Source organism: Brachyistius frenatus, unplaced genomic scaffold, assembly GCF_029030835.1.
Source record: "Brachyistius frenatus isolate BFR_SWC_R1_liver_20210118 unplaced genomic scaffold, ASM2903083v1 Contig_76, whole genome shotgun sequence".
In the NCBI taxonomy this organism is placed as follows: Eukaryota; Metazoa; Chordata; class Actinopteri; family Embiotocidae; genus Brachyistius; species Brachyistius frenatus.
This window is the reverse complement of record NW_027210675.1, coordinates 867,501-881,796: the sequence shown is the minus strand read 5'-3', so window position 1 is coordinate 881,796 and position 14,296 is coordinate 867,501. Positions and strand designations below refer to the sequence as shown.

Sequence of the window (14,296 nt, the reverse complement as noted above, 5' to 3'; positions counted from 1 at the left end):
TTCTGGTCTGAATTCTAAAATCTAATTTTGAGTTCCTGAAAATGTGCTTGTATTTACTGAGCATGCCTCTTGAAACTATATGCCAAGACACCTCACAATTCTCTAATGGTCCGTATTGGGACGGAAAGAGAAAGTATAGATGATAAATTTTGTTGCTGATAAATGATTTTTAATAGATGCAAAACTGTCTTTTCATTTCCCTCAAACGTCTTGAAAAACTGCTGCTTCCTGGTATAAAGTGGTGGTGGTGACCTTCAGCTGCACCATCGAGCCAAATCTATGCTCATGTTATCAAATGAAATCACCTCTCTTTCCATTCCCCCTTTAATACCTTCTCACAGGACCTTTAAGCTACATCAGTCGCGCACCTTGTTCTCCTTTACAGTTTGTCACATCTAGTTTATGTTTCTGGTTATTGTAGATGTCGGAAAATAACGAATTCATGTGACTTCGTCAATATTATACTTAAAAGGTAAATGACTGATTCAGGATCCATTTTTGGTCACAGCCGGTGACAGACAAATAATAAGTAGAGAAGAAAGAACCCACAACAGAAGAAAAAAACCCACCATAAGAACTAAACCGACACAAAATCAGAGGCCAGGTGTCCCAAAAAGGAAACCAACTGGTTTCAGATCCACAGACAGGAGAGCACGTGTAGGAGAGTTTTACCATGATACCTGTGACTTGATGGGCGGATGGATGATCACATGACTACATGCACACAAAGAGCTACAAGTCACAAGTGCAGCATTCTTTTTTCAAATAACACTCTCAGGCCCGTGTCGTCCCACTTCGGCCCGCTTTGTTCTGGTTTTACGGCCAACTCTGGCCTGCGTTAGCCTGCTTCAGAGCAACTTTGGAGCATGTAGAGGACACCGGGGCTGAGGTCAATTCACTATCAGTTCAGTCCTTTAAATCAATTATGGCACTGTGAATGATTCAGCATTCTTTTATTTCTCATGATTTTTAGATGTGAAAACATCAACATGGTCCTTCTAAAAAAAAAAAATTAAAAAAAAAACACTTTTCAATATCTCAAAGTTTTCAAAATCTAAAAAAGCTTGAAAACAAGGAGTTCATAAAAAATCCTGAACTGACTGACATGAAAGTGAACTGACCCCCCCCCCATCTGGCAAGGCGTCAATGAGGATGGCTTTGGCTGGTTGGTCAGAGCTGAAAATGTGTTTTGTCTTGAAAAAAGTATACTGCATCTTTAAAAATAACAACAACTAGCCACTAATAATTCGCCCAATAAGATAACAGCAGCCAGGTGAGCTGGTTGTTGATTGATCGTTTACTTACAGGTAATAAGAGTATGAATAGTAGGTCCTCCTGGGGTTGTGAGCCAATCAGAAAGCAAAGAATGAGACACAAGGGGATATGCAAATTAGGACAATACTGTCCTGTCTCAACCAGTAACAACAGAAACAGAAGAAAACACCCTTTGATTGCTAAAACTTTGAGGGTCATGCAACGGGGTGCCATAATAGCTACTGGCTACTTAGAAAAAGCAAAAACCCAAGTTTAATGCTAAATAAAAACAACAAAACAAGCTATGAAACTGGAATAACAACTACTAGAATAACAATTAACTATCGATATCAACCTGTCGACATGCAACCTTTCTCTTCTTCACTTCTGGAAGCGTCATTTTAAAGTATTCATGCAATATTTTAACTACATTAACTGTTACTAGGTGGCCTTGATTACAGATTTAGGCCTATTCATCCAATGACCTTCTTTTTTTTTTTTTTTACTCACTCCTATGAAAGTTAAATATTCAGTCAAAACTGATACAAAGCTATTGAGTCTGTAACACCAGGCAGCTCGCTTCCTGCAAAGCAAGCATGATGTCATTGCAATGTCATCATGTCCCACCATTTTAAAGATGCAGTATCGTTCAAAGTTGTAAAAGGTTTAATGACAATGAAGATTGATCTCCCCAGAAACCTTTATGGAAGAGAAAACTACTAAATAACGTAACCTCACGCTCATGAGGCTGACGTACGGTCTCTTCTAGGTGCACTGCTGTTACATCACATGTCAAAGTTATATTACACATAAGTTTAGAAAAACCAGAGGGAACTTTTCAACACAAATAGTGTCACGCTCAAAACTAAACTTATAATATAACTGAAACAAAGGTTTGAAAACTCATTTTAAGTTGCTAAAACACAATTTGTTATCCCAATATGTGCAAAAAATATTTTAAACTGCTGTCATGAGTTGATCGGTGTTAAAAAAAATGATGCGAAAAATGATGTTAACGTGACCTGTGTGTGCTGTCTTTATGTAAAAAGGTATAGGCAAAGCATTCCCTTCATCAGCAGTCCCTTATATTTCTCTATCTTGCACATTTATTTGTAGTCTAGTTCAAATGCTTAACAGGAAGTTGATCTTCGCAGCGGCTGCAGTTCAGCTGCACAACAATAACAGACATTAAACTCAGTCGCAGTTAAAAAGACAAAATGCTCGGGGCAGATAAAGTAAAAATGTGTAACAGCAATCAGGCCACTGAGTACACACAGTGTCTCAAATACTGCTGAATATTACAAAGAGGAGTACCCTGCAAAACACGTTACAGCTTCTGCAAAATTATTTTTTTTATATATTAAAATAGAACATCTTCCCAACACTTTAAGCTCAGTTCACTCTGGTCACCATCTACAAAACACTCTGACAGTAAAGCTGCGGTATGAATGCAGGCTCACATACTTTCATTACGCAAATTAAGACTAGAAAATATCGAGGTCAGGGGCTACAGGTGAAGAGAGTTCATTACTGACTAATTTAATGTCTGGAATTGTTTTTGATTTGTCGAGTGAGATCCTGATTGGTTGTAATTGAGAGACTCTTTTCCTGGTGCCTCTGGAAAGATTTAAGACATCAAAGTTCAGAGGCAATCGTGTCCCATATTTTCAGAAAGAGAGATTTCCTAAAGATGACGCGGATTCGCCTCAAAACTTCTTAATTTCTCCAAGATATATCGTGGCCCACGGGCAAACGAACAATACTTATGACAATATGTTTTACTAAATATATCAGTCCTGAATGTGAAAATTACATTCCCTAATTATTGTCTTTTTAATGATGCACTCAGGATCCTTGAACACCACCTCAAGTTAATTGATCAAGGGAAGAATTACATGTCCATCAATAGTTGATATTGCACACATGTACACTCATGAGTTTTAAATGTAGACGCACACATATATGCACACACTCCCTGAAAAATACAAAAAATATATAATTTGACCTCACAAAACCTCACAGTTACTCATACATTTTTGATCAATGCCAAGCAGCTCATACGTGAAAAGCCAACTGTCTGATTTAAAACATGTCTAACTTTTGTAATTCAGGTTCTGATTATGTTCATATACCACATCATATATCTTCACTTATGGTACTGTGTGCCTATGAAAAGTTGGGGACCAGCAATTTACTGTAAATTACTGCAGTGGTTGATGAACATGTTTCACTTGGACTGAATGTGGAACACTTGAAATCGAACCTGTAGGGTTTCATAGACATGCATTAGTCATAGCAAAGTATTACTTTCTTTACATATTAAATTCAAATATATATCCTGAGAATAAGATTACCTGATTTAAAAAAATAAAAAATAAAAAAATCTACAAGAGTTGTCTTCGCACTTCTGCCTTGATTGACTGCAATAAACTTTGCGCTTGAGCTCATGCGTGTCGTTCTCATGTTGTAGCTGTGTTTAGCCACCACATGGTGGAGCTCTGCACCAAATCAACACATCGCAGGCAAAAAAGGAAGCAGTGACACCAAAGTCAGCTCCGACTTCTCGCAGTGTTATACTGCTGTATAAGTAAAAGGTAGTAAAGTTCTGTTTATATTTCCTTATTGGTGTATTGAGGTAGCGATGATGAAAATAATTCATGAATGGCTGCATTTTCTAACTTCAATCTTGTTGCGAGAGATGTTTTGTTTGAGAATCTCTTTCACTGCCTTTCTCTTTCATACTCTCACTTTAGCCAACTGCTCTCTGTGGCTGTTCATCAGGTTTGATTCAACAGCTGTAATGTACAAGAAAAAAAAGAACATCACTGCTGATCTTTCTCAAACTAAATCACACAACCTCGAGGCAGGAATTTCTAATTGTGGAAACGTTGTTTTTTTCACATGGATTCTGGGGAAACAAGCCTTCGGGCCTTGTGGCGCCTTAAAAACAAAGCAAACTTCAGGAAGCGATCGAACTGGTTCTGAGGGGAGATCAACGTTTATGGTGGATGGATGGAAGATGGTGTTACTACAGCAACACACAACGAGAGAATGGATTCAGGAGCACGTGTTGTCTGTGTGTTCCTGCATCTGCATGCGTGTTGGTGTGTACGTCCAGTATTGGTCATGTAATATTTGCCCTCTTCATTAAACTCCTCATCAGAGCTGCTGTGGTGGGTGTGGTTAGAGAGACGTCACTCACCTCTTCTTGACCAGTAGGATGGCCACCAGCACCAGCAGTATAAAAACGAGAACACCAGCGCTGATCCCAGCGATCTTCACCACCCGGTCTGTCTGTTTAGCGGGGTCAGGGATGACTTCTGGCTCCTCCGTGGCACCTAAAAGGTAATCAAAATGAAACGGCATAAAGAAAGTGGTTCCAATATACAGTAATACAGCTTTTCTACCAAAATTGTACATTCATTTACTGATTTACTTTTTGTGTGGTTATTATACATGGACAAAATAATGAAAATTATTCAATTTAAAATAAATAAATAATAATAATAATAATTTGCATTCCCATTATTGAAAGATTGGTGTATTTACAAGATGCAAATTGAAATAATAAAAAAAACCACATTAAAATACAGTGTCCATTAAGAGAATGGTGGTTTTGTGTTTCTTTAAAAGGGTATTTAAATGCACTTTAGTGTAAAGTGTAAAGATAAATGACAAAATATAAAACTAGCACCGTCTGCAAAAGCTACAAAATTGAACAAATTTTAAATAAAAAAGGTGAAAAGTATTTTTTTTAAATTATTATTTATTATTATAGTGTCTGGTGCTCACTTTTATATTTTTTGTTTCTGTCGGTGACTTGCAGAGTTAATGTTTGCTGGACAGCAGAGGTGGAAAAAAAATGTCTCCGAGTAAACTGTAAAATATCAATCACAAAAGTACTAAAAGCTCTGCGAGCTTGAGGTTACTTTTTGTGCCGTACTGTTGACATGAGTATGGTGGCCATTTCTGTTGGACAGATGTCGAGCAATCTTTTAAAAAGCTGCCAGCTACCTGGGAACGCATTGGCCGTAAAATTACTAGTTTATCACTTGATGTCTTTTCCACTGATAAGCGAACTTTTTTTCTCGCCTCTAATACAGCTACTTAAAGAAGCTGAAATTATTTTTTGGGAAAAATCACAAAACTAAGATTAAAAATCAAACAAAAGCATCTAAAATGGTTCTCAGAAGCTTTATCTCAGTTTTTTTCATACAGATGAGTGAGTTTTTGTCAGAGTTGCACGATTAATGATGTTTTAAACCACCCAAACCTTCTGTGTTTGCAATAATCTTCTGGGAAAGCAAACTAGCCAAACAAAACCAAACTAACCAGTCATCTAAGATTTCCAGGGACCTGGCAAATTCAGCTTTTGTAGACTTACTCACATCTCTGAACTACTGCTCTGTTGCACTAACTATAAGGCAGTTAAACAAATAATGGTGAATATTGGCACTGAGTATTGTTATATTGACACAATCCTTAATCTGCTCAGGCTGGAAAAGTATGGCCTCTAACAGCCGCAGGAGATATACTGTTTTCTCTGAAGATGCCTTTACAAAACGCCTTGCATCAAGAAAGTGGTGAGCGTGACAAAGAAACAGTTCCAAATGAGCTATTTAATTAGAAAGGTTTAATCATCCCTGCACTAAAGAGCAGGTAAATATCAAGGCTTTAAATATTCATGGTAAAGAAAATTCAAACAACTGCAAACACAAATGCCATGGTAACCGTCTTCCAGTTGATAAATACGGGAAAGGTTTTACTGAGGAAGGTTATTTGGCTCACAGATTTAATAACTGAGACTAACAGTAAATTCTTCATTAATACGGTTGCTATGTAATAATGAAATAAAGAGAGGTTCTACAGCCTCTACTGTATCTGAACATTATAAAGCATAATTTTAGTTTAATTTCGACATACAAAAAAAAAAGAGAACAATTCCTAAAGACAAACTAGTAAATCTTACAATTTAACGTCCCTGACTTGTACCATCTTCTGGAGGGTCAACGGAGCTAAACGCACTCATCTCACACAGAATTCAGCTTAAAACCTTCAGCTTTTATTTTTGTTTTATCATCACCTGATGGTAAATGAACTGAGGCAGTGAACTCTGCACACTCCTAATCCCAGCTGCACTCACACTAAAGAAAACATGAAAAATAAAGAGACACTGACTGTATGCACACCAGTAAAGAAATAATCAACTTGACCGCGTGTGTGCTGCTGTTTTCGGTGTTTTTCAGGTTATCCTTGGCGCCACGCTCTTGTTGAGAAAGGCTTTTAAAAATCAATTTGACCGTCGCTGTCCAAAGTTTCTGCACCAATGTCACCGTGTATTGTCACCTTGTCGTCAAACTCATTTCTGTTTCTGATGACTTCAGAGAATTGACTGAAGCCCCTGATTTTGTCTGTTTGGAAAATAATTCAGCGATGATGTTTCAGGCAGAGTGCACTCTGTAGAGGAGTTTAAGCCCTGTTGATCACGGACACAAAGTCAACAGAAAGACGGAGAGCATTTGTTTTCAGGCTCCCGAGCTCTGCTTAGCGATCTGATCTCATAACACCAGAATAGTTCATACAGTGGCGTAAGAACATTATCGTGTATTATGATAATCCAAATAATCCAACTCAAAGGCATATGCACACAAAAAAAATCAACATAATGCAATACATCTATCAAACAATAATCCACTTCTTACGCTAAATATCAACAAGATAAACATAATCTCCCTCTCCCTCTCTTTATCTGCATCAATATTTATGACCTCAACATATTACTTTGATATAACTGTTTTTGCAACCAACATTTCTGAAATGCCTCCATCCAGCACCATGTCGTTACGTAACAACATTACACTACGAAATGCAACCGAGGGTCAGTCGAAATGCTGCTTTTAAAGGATAGGAGGGCATTATTCTACATTTTTCTTGTCGTCAGCAAGTTCAAAACACCAAATCCAAACCCAACAGTGACTTTACTTTGTCGGCCGCTCATGATTCTTAGCGGCAAATCATTTCAATCCTGATGGTAGCAAATCTGTAATTTAGAAGAAAAAAAAGAATAATTTGATTACCCTATTGGATTTTTTTTTTTTTATATATATATTTTCAGTGTTTTATGTTCAATAAGGGTCAAAAGGTTAAAGATTGTAGTTTGTCCCCTAGAATATCTTTGGTTTAGCATTTCTGCCAAAACTTTCCCTTTGATTTTGTGATTAATGACAATAACACAACACTTGTTTCTTTCCAAAACTGTGAGGCAGAGGAACCATTAAAAGAGCACATAGGAGAAAGAAAGGAAAAAAACAAGACCAAACAAAACCAAAAAACAATCTTTAAAGGCTTTTCAGCCTGACCTCATAATGTCGGCAGCAGCTCTTAATGTCTGTAAAAATGATCCAGGTCAGTACACTAACCCTCACAACTTACCCACACAGCCACACACACACACACACACACACACACACACACACACACACACACACACACACACACACACACACACACACACACACACACACACACACACACACACACACACATATATATAAAAGTCCCTGAGGCAGCAATGACAATACACAATACCCCAGATGACCTAATAGGACCACCATCACTTAATCCTCCCTCCCGGACGCATGGTTGAGTGCACACACACACACATGTAGAGGGACAGGGAGAGAAAGGAAGGGACAGTCGTCTGACCTCTCTGTCCATTAGTGTGTCCGTCTCCCTTATTAAAAAAAATCCTCTCTAAACTCTTTCAGCTTCACTCAGACCTCCTCAGGCCAGAAAGAAAGAGCGCCATCGTGTTTTAGCAGCTTTGGGGGTGAAGTGACCACCTGCTCCAGTAAATACAACCCACCAGCAATCCTTGAAATACGATAACCCTGGAAAGTAAGACATTTCCCCACGTTTCTGCTTATTTTAGAGGCACCGCAGGGCCTGAACCAAACCTTTAATCTATCCTACGGGATCAATTCCCTCTGAGACTACATACTCATGTCCTGGTCACACTGAACTCTTTGACCTGAGGAGAACAAAAGGGAACTTGTATCAGCTGTAAGGGTTTGTTAATGAGGAAGCATGTTTCTTTTTACAAAAAAAAAAAAATCTCCCTTTATACTGCACTTCTTTTCAACCTGGAACAACGCCACACACCGCCAAATTTATAGCCTGAGCTGGTTTGCAACGCCTGCATCTTGATGGGTTTTTATACAAACACTTAATCAGCTTAATTTAGCCAGCCATAATGATTCATTCTGCAATCATTATGGCTGATTGTGCTCAAAATGATGTCACTTTTATTGTGTAGTTTTATGGGCCTTCTGCACTACAAGGTCAAAGCAAGTGAATGCAGAAAAGCATTACACTGTAACTTACCTTCCGACTGCAATAACACTCAAAGTGCAGTAGAACAAAGAGCAGACAGGGACGACATTAATGACTATGATTTTGTCTTTCCCACACCTTTTGGGATGTTGTGTAAATATAACGTAAACTTAGTTCTTCGTCCCAAGAAAAAATGTGAAGATAAAAAAAAAAAAAAAAGGAAATTGTCTTATATCCACATTAATAAAACCAGTAAACCAATAAAACCTAGAAACATCTGCTGTTTGGTCATTGATGTCTGCTGTTGTTTTGTGTCTGTAGAGCTAAAAAAAAAAAAAATAATAAAAAAAAAAAATTGTCAAGTAATTGATTGGTTAACTGAGAGAAAATTAAATAGCAACTGCTTTCATATTTACCTAATGGTGTCAATCATGTTTCTGCTATGCGTCCGAAATAAATGTAGACATTACTATATTGTCAACCCTTGAAAAGCAAGGAAAATAGCTCCATGTTTTTGTACAAAAGTGGGCATATCTTGCTTTCATTTAAATTTTCACCTTTGTATGCCATGTAGTTCAACATTAACAGCCAAATAAACGCCAAAATACCTTCACTGGGCTTTGAAGCTTGGCACAACTTTCTACATAACAGTCAAATTCATTGAAAAAAACATGATAATGTATTTTTATTTTTTTTTGCTTATCCCTGTTGTCACGGCAGCCAGCTAAACTCTGACCCATCAGCTGCATTTCTAAAAATATTTCCTCAAAACACTGTGTGCGCACTTCCATGTGTTTTTATGTGTTTGTGCTTGTGTGTAGCTGCCCGGGGATTAAGTCCGCACTGTTTTAAACCCGTCTGATAATCTATCAACATATGGCTACTGGTAAAAACCTGACATTTAGACTGTGTGCATATACAGGGGCTGAATGTGCGCGCACACACACACACAGTCTCGAACATGCACACATTATATTTCCATCTCTAATGCTCCTAATACAGAAACATCTCCATTGAACACAACCCGCATAGGAGTAAGCGGCTGTTCAGATTGTTATTACAGTATATTCCATCAAAACAGAGAGATAAATAGATGAACAACAATCATTAAGGAACGCTAACCAGTTTAACAACAGAAGATAATCATTACTGACAAGATGAAATGCATAAAAATACATAATCCTTCTATTGATTCTGCTTTTTTTTTTTTGTCTCAGCAGACACATTTGTAAAACATTTTTACCTTCTGAGTCGTATTAAATGGTCTATTTAACACTAATTTAGGATCTTTATGAGCAGAAAGTGAAGTGAACAGTGAGAGTGTGTTCTTACGTTTAGCTGCCAGCCTCAAACACTGCGTCTTAGTTTCCTGTTGAAAAAGAAGAACAAGATACCTGAGTCCTGCACAAACCACTATAGCATTAAATGAGAGAATTGAACTTTGCATTATAAATACTGTGCATAATGTATGTGCAGCTTTTTAAAGTAATATGCATTACAAAGTTTTGTTCGAACTAGTTTTAACTAATGTAGTTTATTACTGTCTCTTCGAATGTTTACATGCTGTATGCAGGTGAGAGTTCACTGTGCTTTTAGTGCGTCTTTATATGATTAAATGTGTATTTACCCTCTCCGTGCTGCTAACAGCTTGAAGATAGATGTTGTAGTTCTTCCTTGGAGCCAGTGGAGGATTCCAGAAACCCTGGGGAGCAGAAGGAGGCATCAGTTTAGCTATTTATGAGGCGAAATATCAAGACCACCAGCAACTGATTTCAGAAGGATATCTAAACATTTGGATTATGTAGCCTTGACGAAAGTACTCTGTGACCTCTAAGAGGGTTTGTTTGGTTGCAAGTCTAACTATGTTTAAGACTTAAACCACCTGTTTCCACTACGGTATCTTATAACAAACCAACTTAATTTCCCCATTTCCTGTCACCTTGGTTCTTGTGTAATCTTACTGTCTCTGTTCTGTATCTTTTCACTTGATATTTCTGCTGCACTACATACATAAAGTGTTGTTCTGATAAACAGACTTGCCTGGTATGTCTTGTTGTCTCCCACAGTGAAGGGGAGGGGCTCAGGCAGGTTGCTGGGGGAGAGCTGGGCAGCGTAATAATATGGAGATCCACCGCTAGATGCACTGTGGTAGGAAACTGGGACCTGGGGATGAGGATATATATATACATTTAACACAATATGTCTATAAATCTGGTGGACAAATGCAATATACAGGACATATTCAGTTCATTGTATATTCATTTAAACTGAAGAGGTTTTTTTGTGCAAATATAACAAAAATGAAGATTGCAGAATGGATTAATAATCACCTCGTAACAGTCAGAGGAAGCCTGACGACGTGTCCGCTGAGGATTCACTTCCTCCACCACAATCTGGTACGCACTGTGGACAAGCAGACGACGGAAATAAAGTTATGATTCAAGCTTCTTTTTTTTTTTTTTACTAATACACTAATTGTAAATTAAGCGATACATCTTATTTCTAGAAAAATTATAGTGTCATGTTTATTTTAATTTGCCATTTTAATCACGGCTAACCTTTTTGTGTTGATGTATGAAAATAAACTCTAATAATTATACCCTAATATTAACTGGCTGCACTGCATTGTTCAAGCTTAACTACTGTATTGGTGACAAATATATTTATAATATTGTTTATTTACTTAATGGAGGCATTTTACCACTCCTTGAAAATGTAATGCTGAAAATAAGACTTATGGACTTGTCAAATACATCTGCTACATCTGTGGTGTAACATACAGGCGTACCTTATGGGTGCTCCCTTTGCCTGGGCAGGTTTGAGCAGGACAGTGATAGTTGTTGCAGTTTCATTCAGGAAGGCCTCTGACCCATCATACTCATCTATTGTTGGGGCTGCAGAGAGAGCATGAGTCTGCATTAGTATAGCTGTAACAAGTTTGTATTTAAATGTGATAACAAAAAAGTTATTGTGTCAATCACACAAATGAAAACCTATTTTCTACCTGAAATATTAGTCGTCACGTTGGCCGTGGTTGCAGGACCAAAACCTTTGGAGGTAGATGCTCGTATCAAGAGTTGGTACGTGACACCCGGGTGGAGCTGAGAAAACATGTGGTGGGTGGCGTTTGAGGGCAGAGACACGGTGAGTCCCGGCCGTTGAAGAGGCACCGAAGGGTCAAATGAACGCAGTCCGCTGTAGCTGATCTGAGGTGAAGTAGGGAAACAGAAACCACTTTTGAAACACTTTTCTGACGGAGCATGTTGTTAGTTTAGTTCCTACAACAGCTCTGACTACTGAGAGTACCTCATATTGTATGATGACTCCGTTGGGTTCAGCTGGTTCCTTCCAGTAAAGATTTATTGTCTCTTCAGATGGAGTGGCTCTAAGAGACTGACTGGGAACTGGACCTGGAACTGTTAACACACACACACACACACACACACACACACACACACACACACACACACACACACACACACACACACACACACACACACACACACACACACACACACACACACACACACACACACACTTTATGTTCACTTCCCACCAGTTGTGTCACCTTAACAGTGCCTGTAAATATGCTGTGCACAAAAGCATCACGGCATTGGATACATGTATACCCCTTATTGACAAACAATAACAACCTTTCAACAAATACACTTTAAATGAGGAAGTAAGTACATGAATAAATAAATGAAGTGTGTTTTGTGTTTCGCACCATCTTCATCAGTTTGTATGATGGTCTCATCACTTTCCTTCCGCCCCTCTGGATTGGTCAAAATCATCTTCAGACTGACGTTAGTGTAAGGGGGCAGGTTTCCCACTAGGTGGCGTGGTGCTGAGAGGAAGGAAACGAGGAAAGAAAACAGATTCTACTGTCAAACACAAATTTATGACATTTGTTAAAGCATTTAGGGCTGCAAATAACTATAATTTTTCTTACTGATTAATCTACTAAATTAAACTATTGGTTGTTTAATCTATAAAACGTCAAAAAATGTAACTAATGTCTTTAAATGTTGTTTAAAAGTATGTGCTTGAACATAGACTTAAGTGAGTAGCCGCTTCTCAAAATAGTTGGCTATTAAATTTCTCTAAATTTCTCTTCATACAAGATAATCAGATAAACAAGTAAAAATGAAGAGATAATAATAAATTAACTATCTCTATCTATCTATCTAAAGGTTATCCTGAGTGTACATAGACAATGTTTTTTTTTTTTACCAATATTTGATTAGTAGTTTACAAGGACTGGTTGAATCATACATGATATTGTCTCATATATATTTTCAAATATAAATTGATATTATTTTGAGCATTGATATTAAAATTGAATCAAATGGCTGCCTGTAAAATAAAATAGGTGCTGATTAACCCGAACCAACCAGAATGTCAAAGAGACGTCTTGTTCACAAGTGTGATATTCAATGAATACCAAAACAACACGAGAATAGATGACAGCAGCAGAGAACGTCTCAACAATCATACGGAGTGGTACCTTTAGGATCCATGTCCAGGCAGTCGGCTTTGCTGCGGTTGTTGGCAGTCATGTAGTGGTAACAGATGGTAACATTAAAGGTGTGACAGCGGGTGATGTTGTAACCCAGTGATTCCCAGTCCACAGCTATCAAACGGGATCTGGTCTCGGCGATCTTCAGCCTCTTTGGAGTCCTCATGGGCTCTACAGAGAGAGAGAGAGAGAGAGAGAGAGAGAGAGAGAGAGAGAGAGAGAGAGAGAGAGAGAGAGAGAGAGAGAGAGAGAGAGAGAGAGAGAGAGAGAGAGAGAGAGAGAGAGAGAGAGAGAGAGAGAGAGAGAGAGAGAGAGAGAGAGAGAGAGAGAGAGGAGATGAAAGGGGAAAAAAATCAAATGGCAAGGAGCCGATTTGTGATTTGTCTCCCGTTCAACATGCTGGTGCCATAATGACACAATATCGGAATAATGAAAGAAGTTATGACTGTATGACTTGTTTTAGGCTGCAGCGTTCTGATCATACTGTAGATATACGCTTTGATGAATTAGCATGCGAGGAAACTTTAATGAACCTCAAAAGGTTTTATAAAGTTTCTGAGGTTGAGAACTTCTGTGCACTTCGAGTATGAGGCAAATATACGATGTGTTGCCAAAAAAACACCAAGAGTGCTGAGTCATTATTTTTCGCAAGATAAAACAACTGGGTTTTTACAAACGCCTATTTCTGCTCCATGCTGCCATTCAACCATTTCTCAAATGCAATAACTTCTACAGGGCACATCTTTGGTTTCCATCTTTTATGTGTATTCAGACTGTTATTGTCAATATAATCTACTTTCCCTCCCTGGTGCCCAGGGCTTTAATTACCTTAACTGGCTCATTTAACTGGATCAATAACCCCACAGTCACCCCCGACAGACACACACACACACACACACACACACACACACACACACACACACACACACACACACACACACACACACACACACACACACAGGAAAGACTGCAAACGCAAGTCCAAGCCGGTCCTCTTCTCCTTTCTGCCAGCTCATACGAGTCCACCATATGCCAAGGCAGCGCATTTACATGAATGTTTATTTCCTTCTGCTTCTCCTGTCACTCCACAGTAAGGATCACCTAACATGGAGAACATACTCTTCAAGCTGCTGCGGCGGCCCGCTTAACAGAAAAGCTGCCATTTTCCACAAGAAAGCTATCATCTTTAAA

General features: G+C 38.4%; 1 protein-coding gene across 19 annotated transcripts in view; it reads right to left on the bottom strand.

Moving 5' to 3' along the window:
• The window catches only part of ptprk (protein tyrosine phosphatase receptor type K), a 110,717-nt gene that overhangs the window by 17,303 nt on the left and 79,118 nt on the right, over positions 1-14,296 (bottom strand). For 14 of the 19 annotated variants that reach the window (XM_069708506.1, XM_069708512.1, XM_069708517.1 and 11 more), the window contains 11 exons: positions 13,094-13,276; positions 12,314-12,433; positions 11,893-12,002; positions 11,591-11,792; positions 11,375-11,480; positions 10,917-10,989; positions 10,627-10,749; positions 10,214-10,288; positions 9,919-9,955; positions 4,457-4,592; positions 1,306-1,335 (listed from right to left, as the gene is read on the bottom strand). In XM_069708506.1, the coding sequence (XP_069564607.1) occupies positions 1,306-1,335; positions 4,457-4,592; positions 9,919-9,955; positions 10,214-10,288; positions 10,627-10,749; positions 10,917-10,989; positions 11,375-11,480; positions 11,591-11,792; positions 11,893-12,002; positions 12,314-12,433; positions 13,094-13,276 (1,195 nt within the window). The remainder of the gene's footprint in view (positions 1-1,305; positions 1,336-4,456; positions 4,593-9,918; positions 9,956-10,213; positions 10,289-10,626; positions 10,750-10,916; positions 10,990-11,374; positions 11,481-11,590; positions 11,793-11,892; positions 12,003-12,313; positions 12,434-13,093; positions 13,277-14,296) is intronic. The other 5 variants (XM_069708515.1, XM_069708521.1, XM_069708522.1 and 2 more) reach the window with 1 other exon arrangement.